Source organism: Condylura cristata, unplaced genomic scaffold (assembly GCF_000260355.1).
Source record: "Condylura cristata isolate star-nosed mole 26May11 unplaced genomic scaffold, ConCri1.0 scaffold00002, whole genome shotgun sequence".
NCBI lineage: Eukaryota > Metazoa > Chordata > Mammalia > Eulipotyphla > Talpidae > Condylura > Condylura cristata.
Window position 1 is genome coordinate 28,952,737 of NW_004567103.1, and position 14,769 is coordinate 28,967,505.

The following is a 14,769-nucleotide window of genomic DNA, read 5'->3' on the forward strand; positions in this document are numbered from 1 at the left end:
TTTATATATATTTAAATACCTATTCTCTATGCGGTATAATTCCACTCATGATTTTACAAAACATGACATTACAGTGCTAATTCAGACCAGCTTTTTTTTTACTAAAAATTGGTACAGAACAATTTTTACTAGACTATTTTAATAGAACATAGTATTCTAAAATAATAAAACTTTCAGAACAATAAAAAGCCTGCTAAGATAAAGAGATAAAGATGATTCTTATTTGCATTGTGGTTCATTAATAAGAATTGAGTGTTTACATACAATTTTCTTGTTCTTCTACCATATTACAATAACTTCTCCCTCAATTCCTCTCAATATTCTTTCCTTCCAGCACCAAAAACATTTAACCAAAGAGACTACATTAAACTCTAGAGGTGTTACTTTCACAGGATTACACTAAAGAAATTCAGTTGATCATTTATTCAAACACCTAAGTGCTTAGTTCTTGTTAGAAAGACAAGAAACAACCAGAGGGAGATTGGGAAAGGGTTTTGGCATAGAGAAAGTATAGCTAAAATGGAAATTGATTTCACAAGAAAGGAAAGCAAAACTTTCTTCCCTTTAGAGGCCATTATAAAAGGGCGCTGTCTACTGTTAACAATCAACTCTTACCCTACTTCTAATGAGTCTACAGGCAGTACCTTCCTGGGTGAAATTACCCTGTGCATTTTGATGGGACTATGTTATGAAATAGATCCCATCTCCCCTTTTGTAATCTAGTTTATGTTTCAGGTCAAAGATCATATATCCCTTTACTGCATCTTTTTCTATAAAACCAAACCAGACCAAAACAACAACACAAATATAGATTGAACTGTCACCCAGTTAAAACACTAGGCTACAATGCCCATTTTTCTCTCTTTTTTTTTTAAAGATTTATTTATTTGTACATACACAACTGGGTACAGGCCAGAGGCTCAGGGGTGGCGAAAGATTTCATCAGAGACAGAGCGGAGAGCAGAACAGACAGATCCACGAAGCACACTGCTGAGGGGAGCAGTGGGCGGGCCAGGAAAGGTCTGCTGCACTATGTGATCACCTCCGGGGCAGGCGGGAATCGAGCTCATGCGGAAGTGGCTTTAGCTTCTCAGTGCTGTGTTTTAACCCGCTGCACCACCAGGGAGGGCCCCATTTTTCTCTTAACGCACAGCTTTGTCGTGATCAACTTCCATGAAGATTGTAAACTCTGTATAATCCCACATAGTGTTTCTTGACTCTTCAATCCATGCTTATTCCTAGTTTTTGTAGTTTTCCTGATATGTGTCTGCATTTGCACTGTCTCTATCGCCCTTGTTTTCCAATCTCTACTTTTTTTTTTTTTAAGATTTATTTATTTATGCATACAGAACTAGGGTACAGGCCAGAGGTGCAGGGGCGGTGAGATGATTCACCAGAGACAGAGTGGGGAGCGGAATAGGCTGACTGAGGAAGTACACTGCTGAGGGAACAGCAGGCCGGTCAGGAGAAGTCTGCTGCACCACATGGATCACCTCCAGGGCAAGGATTGAACTCATGCTGAAGTGGCTTTAGCTTCTTAGTGCTGCACTTTAATCTGCTGTGCCACCAGGAGGGCCCCCAATCTCTACTTTTTGATTCCAGAGAACTTCTTCCTCCCACACACCTACAGTTTTCCTTCTCCATCCCTTTTGAGTGATCAGGCAGTGCTCATCTCTGTAGCTATAGGGTTTATCACAGGATTTATCACATAATTAGTGGAAGGTTATAAGACTTTTTTGGAGTATAATAGAGAGTAGGATTAGTTTGTGATCTTCAAAAGTAGAAAACAGTTTCACTATTATTCATTTGTTTTAACCTAAGTTAATAGAATCCCTTATATATTCTTTTACCTCCACTCTGTGTTTTTATAGTAATTTTTCCATCTTCAAAGGAATTTTTGCATCCTTTGTCCCTTTGGATTTGAGTCTTACCCACTTAGCAAGAAAGTGGAGCATTATTATTCAGTCTTACAGTTGAGCAAATTGAGCCAGAGATTACATGACTTCCTTTGACTTTCTCCATAAGTGTCAGAACTGTGGCTAGAACTTCGCTGTCATTCTGTTTGAATTACAATATAAATATGCTTCCTGAACATAAATTAGTATATGCCTTGGATAAACATATATAAAATATATATTCAGAAATAGATTAATATGCATACATATATGTCTATCATAATATAGTTTCTTTATAAAAATGTACTAGCCTAGTGGGATCTTACCGTTTACCTAAAGGGGTTTGTATGGACCCTGGTAGCTACGTGCATATTATTCAGACTCGGAAAAAAAGCTATGCTTCTGAAGGTTGTTTGCTAGTTACTAATGAGAGAAATCTTTCTTACACTTAATTTAGTTTGGTAGATGCTTTTTGCAAAGATCAGTCAACTTGGCACTATATTATATGTCTTAACTGAGTGGAGAGGAGGAAGATGAAAGAACATAATTAATAAGTAAGACCAGCCTGAAGACTCCTGTGCTTAAAGAGCTGTTCAACCCCAGGGATTTACCTCAAGCCTGAGGCTGGGATGGGTTCTTTCACCTAATTACCACTGCTGCTTGTCCTAATGAAGTTTTTGCTGCTTTTCTTAAGCAGAGTGAGGAGCATTTCTAGTGCTCTAGATAAAGAATCCGTATGTGGCCTGTTTATTTATTTTAACAGGAGGAAGGACAAGTGACAGGGACCAAGAGATGTACCTATTTAGAACAACAGTATCTGTATTGGTTTAGCTGACAAAATTATCCCATAATAATTTACCCCAGATGAGACTGAATAGGGAGTAAGACCTGAAGGCTTATTACCATCACTACCACACAAGCTGGTGGTAGACAAGCTAGCTAGTTGCAGGTCTCTAAACTTGCAATGTAAAAATATATCAGTAACACAGAGCCAAATGCAGGTAACAGATGCCTTACTGATTGGACTTAAAACTCCAAGGCAGGGTCAGCCACAGGCTAACCTATAGTTAGCCAGCATTTGTCTCTCACAACCTCCAACTTCTTTTATTAGTCTCCCTCTCTGCTTTCATGGTATCACTTTCTTACTCTCTTGAGCTCCCTAATTGCCAAGAATTTCTGCATATGCCTGCCTTTTTTGGCAGTGCTTCATGCCCTGAATCTCACAACTTCTCACAGGCCTCAAAATCTCCTTTCAGTTAGCTTATCAGGCTAAAATACAACCTCAAAATACCTCTCATTGGGTGTAGTAAGGACTCAATTCACTAGTATTTAAAGATGGTTTGTTCAATATGGTCTTCTTCCATCCTGCCTGCTTTTCATTTGGTAGGGAAAAAATTTTAATGCAATGTGACAATTATATTATAATGGCAAATAATGCAGATTACCTACATAAAAATTGTTTTATAGAGTTTAGGTGACACATCAATAATGGCAACCAACAAATCTCATGACTTAGGCTAGCAAAGGCTTGTTTTTCAGTCCAAATTGGGTAGTAAGTGTTCCCTGATTACTGTAGTCATTGAGGGATCCAGGGACCCAGACTGGGGAGCCACAATATATAACATTGCCAGTTGTTGCACTTACTGTGCCAAAGGAAAGAAGCTTGAGTAGAACTCACATTGGTAATAAATGCTTTGACCTGTATATGACCTCCTCAGGGACCGTAAAGGGACAGAAGCAATGTTGACTATGATCATACTTACTCTCCTTTTAGCCTCAATAACTAGCAGCATACTAAGAACAGCAGGCAGTAAATATTTATTAAAATGTAATGATTTTTGGGCCCTCCCTGGTGGCACAGTGGGTTAAAGTGCAGCACTGCAAGCTAGCCACAGCCACTTCAGTGCAAGTTGGATCCCCATCCCCAGAGGTGATCCACATGGTGCAGCGACCTCTTTGCTCTCCTTACCCACCCGCTGTTCCCCTCAGCAATGTACTTTGTCAAAATGCCTGTTCTGCTCCCCACTCTGACTCTGGTGAATCCTCTCACCACCTTATACCCCAGTTCTGTATGCATAAATAAATAAATCTAAAAAAAAAAAGTAATGATTCTAGTTTCTTTAGGGTTTTCCTTTGTTTGTCTCAGACTAGGAAAAGTAGCAGAGTTGAAATAAAGCCTGAAGACTTCCAAACTCAGTCTAGGTCCTTAGAATACTAAAGGTAAGTGGGATTCAGAGTCCTTTGTATCTGTCTGAAAAGTGAATTCCAAGATAAATCTTTCACAGTCTCATTAATTTCATAAGTAACATTCTTTCTGTGGAATTGAGGAAATGGTTCCAAATAACTCTTGCTTTTCTTCTGCTTGACACAAGGCATTGTGCAATGAATGATTGTTGACTGACTCATGGAAAGATAGACTACAGATTATGGTAAATTTTTGGAATTGGTATTATAGAGATGAAGACTAGAATTTTGTTCTAAAGAATCACTCTTTTTGTGTGGGGTTTAGTACAACTTTATTAAATATGTGTTTAATCATATAAATTCAACTCTCTCAACACACACACACACACACACACACACACACACACACACAAGAAAAATAAAGACTAAGAAAAAATATATCATGGGGTATACAGCCCAGTATGTTCAGCTTGTCATCCCAGTCACAGTGCTTAGTAACCTCTAAAGAGATGTGAGTGAAAATCCTCAATCTATTGTGGTCTCAGCTCAATGTGACTCTAAGTAAGAGCATCTCAACCCATTGCATGTACTTCAAGTATATGGTCAATCATTTTCTATACAACTTGAAACCTAAATGTATACCAGCTGCTGCTTCTGGTACTCACTCACAGAACCAAGAACGTGTTGCAGTGTTAGAGGGAAAATCAGCCATGTTGGGGCTCATGTGAGGTCTGTTTGTCTCTAGCATGGAATGATTTTATCAAAAATCAACTTCAGGCCCTCCCTGGTGATGCAGCGGGTTAAAGCACAGCACTAAGCTAAAACCACTTCAGCATGAGTTCGAACTCCGCCCATCCCGGCGGTGATCACATGGCGCGGCAGGCCTTGCTGACCGGCCACTGTTCCCCTCAGCAGTGTACTTCATCAATCTGCCTGTTCTGCTCCTTGCTCTGTCTCTGATGAAGCCTCTCGCCGCCCCTGAGCCTCTGGCCTGTACCCCAGTTCTGTATGCACAAGTAAATTAATCTTAAAAAAAAAAAAAATCAACCTCGGGACCCAACATTCCCTATAGAATAAAATTCTATATCATTCTTGTTCTCTAGGGAAGTAGGCATCATTAGTAAAGCCCACCTGACATTCTACAGTCTATTTTATGTCAAGCAAAAATTTTTACTCTGTCAGTTGTTTCATCTGCAGTTGCCTTGAAGCCTGTCTCCTCACCAGCAGTCGAGCCCTAACCATACTTAGCACAGATGTTGCTTTTGTACGTTGCAGCGCATTCACTTCGACTCTCCATCCTTTTCTCCAGAGTGCCTACCGCATGTTTACAAACAACACGTGTTTGAAGCACATGATCACCAAAGTCCGGCGGGACACCCACCACTTTGAACGCTACCAGCATAACCGGGACCTTGTGGGATTCCTCAACATGTTTGCCAACAAACAGCTGGAGCTGCCCAGGGGCTGGGAGATGAAGCATGATCATCAAGGCAAGGTAACAAGGGCGTCACTGAGGGGAGCTGCTGAATGACTGTGGCTCCTAGGGGATGAGGCACTTGACGTTGCCTGTCAAGGGAGGGAGGAGATGCCTTTGCAAGGTGAAATACGGCCATCTTCTCATTCTGGAAAACCTGGACAAACAGGTCGTTTATGAAGACGATCAGCTACTCCGCTGTTCTGAAGTAGTGTGTATAGTGGACGGGTTTAAACACTTACTTTTGACTGGTAATTCTTCTAACTGTAATCTCTCACTGTTGCTGCTGATTAGAGGAAAGGTTTCTGAGGAAGCAGCTCATGCTACCAATAGCTACTGTCTCTGGTATTGTTTGGAGAAGGCATGTCTTTGTGACATTTATCTGGGTTTGGGCCTCATTCTTGTTAGTTCAGAACATGGCTTTATTATCACATGAAAACAAGAGTCCTAGATTGACTGATAAAAGATGAGAAATAAGGAGCTGTGTTTATAGGTCAAAGTAACCACATCTGTACTTCCTTAGTAGACAGATGAGCCAGATAAGTGGAGGTGTTATATGCATAAGAAAATAGAATGAGAAAGCAAGTAGTTTTTATAAGGGGTTCCACAGCAGCAATTTAACTCTTGATGGGCACTTACTATGGGCCATGAAATGGTTTAGGTCTTTATATGTTAAAGCTATTCTCAGCAACTCCAGAAGGTAGGGCTATTACAATAATAATTGCCATTTATAGATGAGGAACCCCAGGTCCAGATGGGCCAGTGGGTATCACAGCAAAGGGCGATGACTGTGGCCCAGGTAGCCCTTGTAAGCTTGTAAGCGTCCATGCTCCAGACTGTGACATTATGGTCTTCAAGTGTTGAGTAACAACCTCAGTTTCCCTGTCTGTACAAAGACTTGAAATGCATGACTTGATGGGTGGGGAGGATTAAAAATGACATAATATTTGAAGTATTTAGCTATGCTTGGTTCATTTACTCAACAAGTATTTATGGAGCACCCACTGCTTTATAGATGTGCCATTCCCATGGCAAGTAATGGCAAATAAATACCTTGTATGCAAAGTGATGATGAATGCTGTGTCTAAAAGAAAGCATGGGCTGCATGCTAGAGAAAGACAGGAATGGAGGTTTGTTATTTGCAGGATGGCCAGGGAAGAGCTCACAGATAAGACTAGAAAGAGACAGAAATCCAAAAGTAATAAAGAGTAAATCATATCAGGGGATGAGATGAGCTTTAAGGTGAGGGGAATGTGTAAGATATCCTAAAAATGTTATTCTTCCTCAAGTCCCCTCTAGCAGTAATTCCAAAGTAGCATCTTATTCATCCTGCACTCAACTTCCAGCATCCTTTCTGAGAGACAAAACATGTTATAATCAAAATAGCTGTTACCAAGTACATGAATTTTAATGCATGGAAGGAGCTTTAAGACTCTCATGCCAACTGTTGACTTGATTTCTGCAAATCTTTTTAATAAACCTGTAATTTACAGCCTAGAAGAGATAAGAACTGGCAGGCATTATGTTTAAGAGAGATGAAAGGGAATGAATTTGTGATTATGCTCCTGACGAGAGATAAAATGGCTTGGTGTCATACACAGTTAGGTGGGCGAGACGTGACACTGGGGAGCAGGAAGCAGGGAGACCGCCAGCTTTGCAGCTGCTCTCCCAGGAGGGGGCATCATATTACTGCTACCAAGTTTGGTTCAGTGGTCTGGAAATTGATGCTTGTATACACTGTACTGAATGGAACGGCATAATCCTTTCCAAGTATGATGCTGGAAAATGCTAATAGTATTATGCCTAGGTTAAAAAAAAAAAAAAGCACATAAGTACACCATGAATTCATCTCTGCTCTTAACTCTCACAAGATTTCACCTGTATCATAAGAAGCGGAGGTGCTCAGTAGAGAACCTCAAACCCATGTTGAGGTAATGCTCTGTCTGTGCTCTGTGTAGGGCTTTGCTTACTAAGCCTTTCTGTACCCTTAATTGAAGGAAATTGGGAACTTACGTCCTCACATGGAGGGGGTGGCCCTTCCTGCTGGAAATAATTTTTTCAGGAGAGAGTGATCTTATTAATAATACTTAGGCCTTGTGAGAAGCTTAAATTACCCGTAGGACACCGTTTAAGAGGGGTAGCAATGTATTTTAAGGAAAAACACCTGCCTCTGAGTTTTTCTAAAAGTGCAGATACCTAAGTAATGCTTATTCTCAGCTATGTGGTGATCCCACATGTCTTGTTGCTTGTAGGTTTGGACTCAGAGTTCCAAACTGAAGTGTGGACCTAAAGTTGTAGGCCTTGGAAAGAGCACCGAATGAGGGCTGGTCGACAGCTGGCCCCATCATTCTCAGGGGGCCCTGCATTAGAATGTTTTTTGGCTGTGAAAGACTTAGAAGGACCTAATCCATTGCAAGCTAAATTAATTAGACAGGCCTGAAAGCTTAACAATATAGCCTGAGCTCTCTCATTCCTGCATAATGAGATAGTTAGCTAAGATGGACACCTAACTGAAGCTGATGTATCTATTTCATCTTGTGATATCCTCATGTCCGTCCTTTACAAATGACTGACATTCATAAAACTAACAGAGGTTAAAGAAATATTTGGGGGAGGTCTGTATTTGGAGGCTTAGCTCTTGACTAAATTTCAGAAGTCACAACTCCCATCTTCTAGCTAGTGCATAGGTTTTCTTCCAACCTGAAACTTCATTTTGTACTTTTTTTTTTCATCTCAATTGTAGTCTCCATGGGTTTCCCATCACCAAGTCACCCATGTGCCATCACCATAGTCCTGTGCACTTCCCTCCCCCCTCCCCCGTTTTTGATCCCATTCCCCACTCCACTCCCACAAAATGTCTCTGGTATATGGCTGTTCATTATTCTTATTATGTTCTCTGGTCCATTATACTCCTGCTATGAGTGAAACCATCTGGTATTTTTCTTTCTCTTTCTGGCTTATCTCACTAAGCATGATCTTTTCCAGCTCCATCCAAGTTGCTGCAAAAGACATGTGTTTCTTTTCTTTGGTTTCTGAGTAATATTCCACTGTGTATATGTACCACATCCTTTTTTTTTTTTTTTTTAAATTTATTTATTTATTTATACAGAACGGGGGTACAGGCCAGAGATGTGGAGGGTGAGGGGATTCACCAGAGACAGAGTGGGGAGCAGAACAGCAGATCGACGAAGTACACTGCTGAGGGGAGCAGCTGGTGGGTCAGGAGAGGTCTGCCTCGCCATGCGGGTCTCCTCCGGGGAAGGCGGGGATCGAACTCATGCGGAAGTGGCCTTTCGCTTCTTAGTGCAGTGCTTTAACCTGCTGCACCACCAGGGAGGCCCCTGTACCACATCCTTTTAATCCAGTCATCTACTTTTGGGCATTTGGGCTGCTTCCATGTTTTTCCAATTGTAAATAAAGCAGAAATAAAGATGGATAACCCCCCCCCCACACACACACACACACTTCTAAATACTTTTTTTTTTTTGGCTTCCAAAACATTTAAAGAGTATAAATTTAACTATTCCTTTTGTAATAGAAACTCAAAAGCTATTAAATACTATGAGGTTACTTTTACAGTGATTGACTTGTGGAATTGGCATGGAACTGTACGTCCCAATCCTCATCTACATGAAATGAAATATTCTTGAGAAGGATGTTCTCAAACTTAGCTTTTCAGGCTAATGAAATTTGGTTCCATCATTTCTTCTCAAGTACGACATCTTTCTGTCATTTTTTATGTAGTCATTCAGCACACCTCTGAATGCCTACTCTGTCCAGCTACTGTGCTGACAATGGTAAAAGCTCACATTAAGTATAGCATTATGTAAAGGTAGCATTGACTGTATGCCTGTCATGCTGTAAGCACTTAAGATTAGTTCCTTTCATGCCCACAGTGGCCTGATAGACAGCTTCTGTTTTACCACATTTCGTAGAAAAGGAAACTGAGACATGGCATAGTTAAGTGAATTAATTTAGAACCCACAATTAGGAAGTGGTAGAATTGTATTTGAACCAAGGCACTCCAGCTCTGGAATCCGCTCTCTTACCCTGCCTCTCATCAGTGAGTGGGATGAATGGTTTTCTTTTAGCAAATATAATGAAGGAAGTTAAAGGTGTTATAGGAGCAAAGGGAGGTGGAAAACTTCAGGTGCATCATCTAAGGACAGCATTTTGGATGAGTTAGCTCTTAACTCTCCAGGCATAAGTGACTGAGTCTTTTCTTGAATCCCCATCTATTTTTGCTAGTAGTGTTTCATGACTTCTGTCTCTAGCTGTCTCACTGGTAAGGTTGTCAACAAACTTTATCTTCCCAAGCAGATGAGTCTCTTCTTGAAATTTACTTTCTTTTTTACTCTTCGATATCAGTCCCTTCCCATGGAAGGTTCTCAAAGTAAGTTTGATGAATGAAACCCGTCATCTATAGCTTCCTGGCTATTTAGTTATTTGGCAATCTCTGCTTTAGACAAAAGAAGGAGCTGCCAGGCTGTTTCCCATCAATCCCTTTTGCTATGCTCTCTCCAGCCATGCTTCTGGCTCCATATGACTTATCCTAATGCTTTTGTTGTCTTGGATTTTCCACATTGCATGCTTGGACAAGTTATGTTTGTACTATACTTTAGATATTTTCAGTTCTGGAAGAAACTCTTATTCTAATTACTTAAGCCCAGGGCTTTACATTGGGTAGGATTCTAGGCCTGGTATGTTTGTTCTTGAAAATTCAAGAATAAAAATGCCCTTGATTCACATAAAAGAAGGAATGCAAAATATTCTTTAAAAATGAACCATTACAGAGTAAGAACACAATAACCCTTGCTAGGTAAGACGATGATAAAGATACTTGCATTTGTTAAACTCATACCATGTGCCAGGTACTATACTAGTTTCTTTGCCATGGATTTTTAAATTTACACCTCATGGCATCTTGAGGTGGGTATTATCATTATTACTAGCATCTACATTGTATAAAATTTAGAGATGTTAAGTGAGGAATTCAGACTCAAATTTCCAGGAGTGTCTTTAAACACTTACACTTTTCTAGGAAGGATTGGATTGGAAAATGAGAAATCCTTTATTATTCAAAGAAGAAGCATTTAGTTTAGGATTAGTGATATCCTTTAAGGCTCAATCCTAGGTATAGGCTTGGACTAAATCACACCTATGCTAACCAAGGACACAGACCAGAAACACGCATGGCATTAAGTGCCGTTGGGTCCTAATGTTAGGGGCACCTGGAATAGTGGGAGGGAATAGAGTTCACTTATGGGGACAGTCTTATACACCACACTCTATGGTAGGAATATTGTATTAGCTCATTTAACTTACATAGCAATCCTTTAGAATAGCTAATATTACAGATGAAGAAACCAGTGTTCAAAGAGGTGAAGTCTGAAAGAAAACTCTGGATAGAAACCCTTGTCTTTTTGTTTCAAAAGCCCATAATAACGTTCCTATTCTGGGTTAGTCTAGACCTCACAAGTGACCACTTACTGCCTGACTCACTCGTGTGCCAATTTAAATTTACTGATTCTGCATTTGCTATTCTCTGTAAATGAATAAGCCATAGCTGATCATATTTTCATGTGTTTGTTGCTATTTGTATATCTTTGGGAAAATGTGCCTTAAATCATTTGCCTATTTTTTTTTCTTTCAGTTATTTATTTTTGTATAGTTGAATTGTGTCATTTTTATATTCTGAATATTTGTCCTCTATCAGATATATACTTTCAAATATTTTCTCCTGTTTTATAGACTGCCTTTTCTCTATTTTGATGATATTGTTTATGCACCAGAATTTTAAATTTTGATGTAGTACTGTTTATTTATAGTTTATTTTGATGTTTGTGCCTTTGATGTCATAGCTAAGAAAGGATTATCTATCCCAAGTTCACAAAGATTTACTCCAATGTTTTCTAAGAGTTCTATAGTTTAACTTTTATAATTATATCAGGGATCCATTTTGAGTTAATTTTTTGCTATGGTGTGAGGTCCAACTTCTTTTTGATGTGTTGATATCTAGTTGTTCCAACACTTTATTTTTTAAATTGAATGTCACTAGTTATTAGGAAAATGCAAATCAGAGCTGCAATGAAACCCACTTCGTATCCACTTGATGGGCCATAAAACAAAATAAAAATACAGAAAATAATACATGTTTGCAAGGATGTGGAGAAATTAAAACCCTTGTGTACTCTGGTGGGAATATAAAAGAAGAAAATGGAGCAGGCACTTTAGAAACAGCCCAATAGTCCCACAAAAATTTACACAAACAGTTGCTATATGACCCCAAACTTCCATACCTATGATAATACTCAGGAGAATGGATTTGAAAAAATTAGGCAGCAATGAGTTGATTTCATTACAAGGGTTCTAATTTCTCCACATCCTTGCAAACATGTTTTATTTTTTTATTTTTATTTTATTTTATGACCTATCAAGTGGATATGAAGTGGTGTTTCATTGCAGCATTGATTTGCATTTTCTTAATAACTAATGACAGGAGTCCTGGATCCTGACCTGCAATCTGACATTGCAAAACTGTTTTTGCTAAGGTTAGATTTAGTAACCTGCCCTATTCAGCCCCTAGAGTTGTGGTTAGCCTAGATACCAGGGGGACTGCAAATAGAAGAAAAATAATTAGGGTAACAGTTACCACAGTTTATTTAGTATTTAACTTCTTATTTGAAGTACAGGTTAGAAATGTGGATTATACAATGCCTACAAAATGAAATGGGTTACTTTTACTCATGTGTTTTGCTTACTTGGTTATTGCTATACAACCAAAATCTTAATTTGAATGACTAGGTAGACGTAAGGATCTAAATAAAGCAATAACTAAGGAGTTTCATCAGTTTATAATTTTGTGAAAATTATAGAGCTATTGTTGATGGTTAAATCTTTACTCTAGTGGGAGTTATGAAATGGCTGAAGTCACATACAGTAGGCTTATTGCCCCAGTCTTCCTCTTAACCAACTGTTGATCTTCCTTGAGTGATGAGTAGAGCCATACATTGGAATATTATTTGAAAATTCAAAGGAATGAAATACTGGTGCAATATAGATGAACATTGAAAATATGTGCTTTGTAAAAAAAAACTACACACAAAAAAATTGATATGAGATCTCCAGAATGGGTAAATCCATGTAGACAGGAAGTTGACTACTGATTTCATTGGGTTGAATTGGGATGGGAAGTGAATACTAATAGGTAATGGATTTCTTTTGGGAAGGGAAAATGTTCTAAAATTTGAGAATGGTGATGGTTACACAAACCTGTACATATACTAAAAAATAGTGAAATATGCCATTTACTTTAAATGGTAGGTTTTATAACATCAGAGTTATAGGGTGGAGTAAACATTGGCGTAAATCTTTGTGACCTTGGGATAGATAATAGTTAAAATCTATTTTAAAAATTAACAATTTGGATTAGAGAAAGGACAAAAATTTCCTTTTTAGCTCCCGGACTGGATAGATTTCTAAAGCTCCCACATTGGAGGTTAGAGGGTATGGTTCTAAGCTGAATTTGATATCAAATATGTAATGCTTTTCTTTCTGTTTTTCATTCCCTTTGGAAGGTCTCTTCAGAATTCCACAATGTGTTTTTGTCAGTATTTAGTTCCATTACTTGATTTTTAAAATTATTCTGATGCTGTAATGTTAAGACTGGCAATTAAACCAAGTTTAATTTTATGCAGAATTGTCTTTACAAGTCTGTGATCAACATCTGTGTGTATTTGTTGGACCTAAGGCCTAGGATTTTCACCTAATGTACAGGACACATTTAGACACCTTATTTAGAAAGGAAGCATATAAGTAAAGAAAGTAGGCCGATATAAGAAGAAAATTTCTGCTTGCTTTTTATTGTAATAATTCTTAAACTTGGAACACTCTCAGGAGTAAAATTAAGGGTAATTTGGGAACAGGGTTGTAGTGTTGTTATAAATATTTTATATTTATGCAAGTAATATGCATCAGTAGTATTAAAATGTGACTTGATTAAAATGCTTCTGGTTCTTGGCTGGATTTGATCATTAGTATGTGTTCATGGGAATAATATATTTAGAAGATGAATATGGTCTTAATAAAGAAAACCAAATGTTACTTAACCTAGGAATGAGTCTCTCTCACTCACTCTTTCTCTCCATCCTCCCCTTCTTACCTTTTCTTCCTTGAATGACATACATAGTTAGAAAAGTACTATAAAGTTTATTATTTCTTAGATCTGTATAATGAGCTTATCATTTGGCTTAATTTTTAGAAAAGGTGCTGGTTTTTTATTCCCCTTTCACATTAAATATGAAGCAATTTTTTTTCTGCCTCTTTGTACTTTCCAATAGTATTAATATGAGTGCTTTTCTAGATCATTCTACTTAAACCTAAGTTTAAATACTAAGAAACTTTGTATTTTATAAGTGATATATCATAGATTTCATTTTTTAAAAATGCAAAATGGTAATCATTGCCTTCTTTAAAGTGAAATAATATTTCTCATAATTTCTTATATATTTCCAATAAAATTAGTATGCCATCTACCAGCAAAATTGATATCCATTTCCACATGCAAGTTTTGTAACTGTAGGAATTTGTGATTTTGGATGTCAAATGGGGGGGTTAAATAGTCAGAATGGTGCAAGTACTCAATTTAGGTGATCATAACAAGTAGTAGTAAGAGTTATGAGGGCAGATTTTAGAAGAGAACCACTCTTTTACAGTTGAAGTTACTACCCCTGGCCTACTCAGCTCTCTCTCTCTCTCTCTCTTTTTTTTAAGATTATTTATGCATACAGAACTGGGGTGCAAGGCAGAGGTGTGGGTGCAGTGAGAGGATTCACCAGAGATGGAGTGGGGAGCATAACAGGCTGACTGACAAAGCACACTGCTGAGGGGAGCAGCAGGCGGGTCAGGAGAGGTCTGCTGTGCCATGTGGGTCACCTGCGGGGCTGGGGGTGGGAATCGAACTTATGCTGAAGAGGCTTTCACTTCCCAGTGCTGTGCTTTAACCCACTGTGCCACCGGGGAGGGCCCATACTCAGCTCTCATTTTACCAGACCCTCATGGCCAGCGCTGCTTCCGCCTCCTGATGACACAGGCTCTACTTTTAATCCTACATGAAGCTCAGGGCCATGATTTACTGGGTCAGGTTCATTTCAATGAGTAAAGTGCAAATTAATATTTGAAGTTTGAAGTGAATCCAAAGTGTCCCAGCAGGATAAG

General features: G+C 38.7%; 1 protein-coding gene across 1 annotated transcript in view; it reads left to right on the forward strand.

The window, feature by feature from the left end:
- Positions 1–14,769, forward strand: part of HECW2 (HECT, C2 and WW domain containing E3 ubiquitin protein ligase 2) — a 202,282-nt gene that overhangs the window by 111,329 nt on the left and 76,184 nt on the right. Inside the window, exon 13 of the mRNA XM_012728869.1 lies at positions 5,389–5,574. Within this exon, the coding sequence (XP_012584323.1) occupies positions 5,389–5,574 (186 nt within the window). The remainder of the gene's footprint in view (positions 1–5,388; positions 5,575–14,769) is intronic.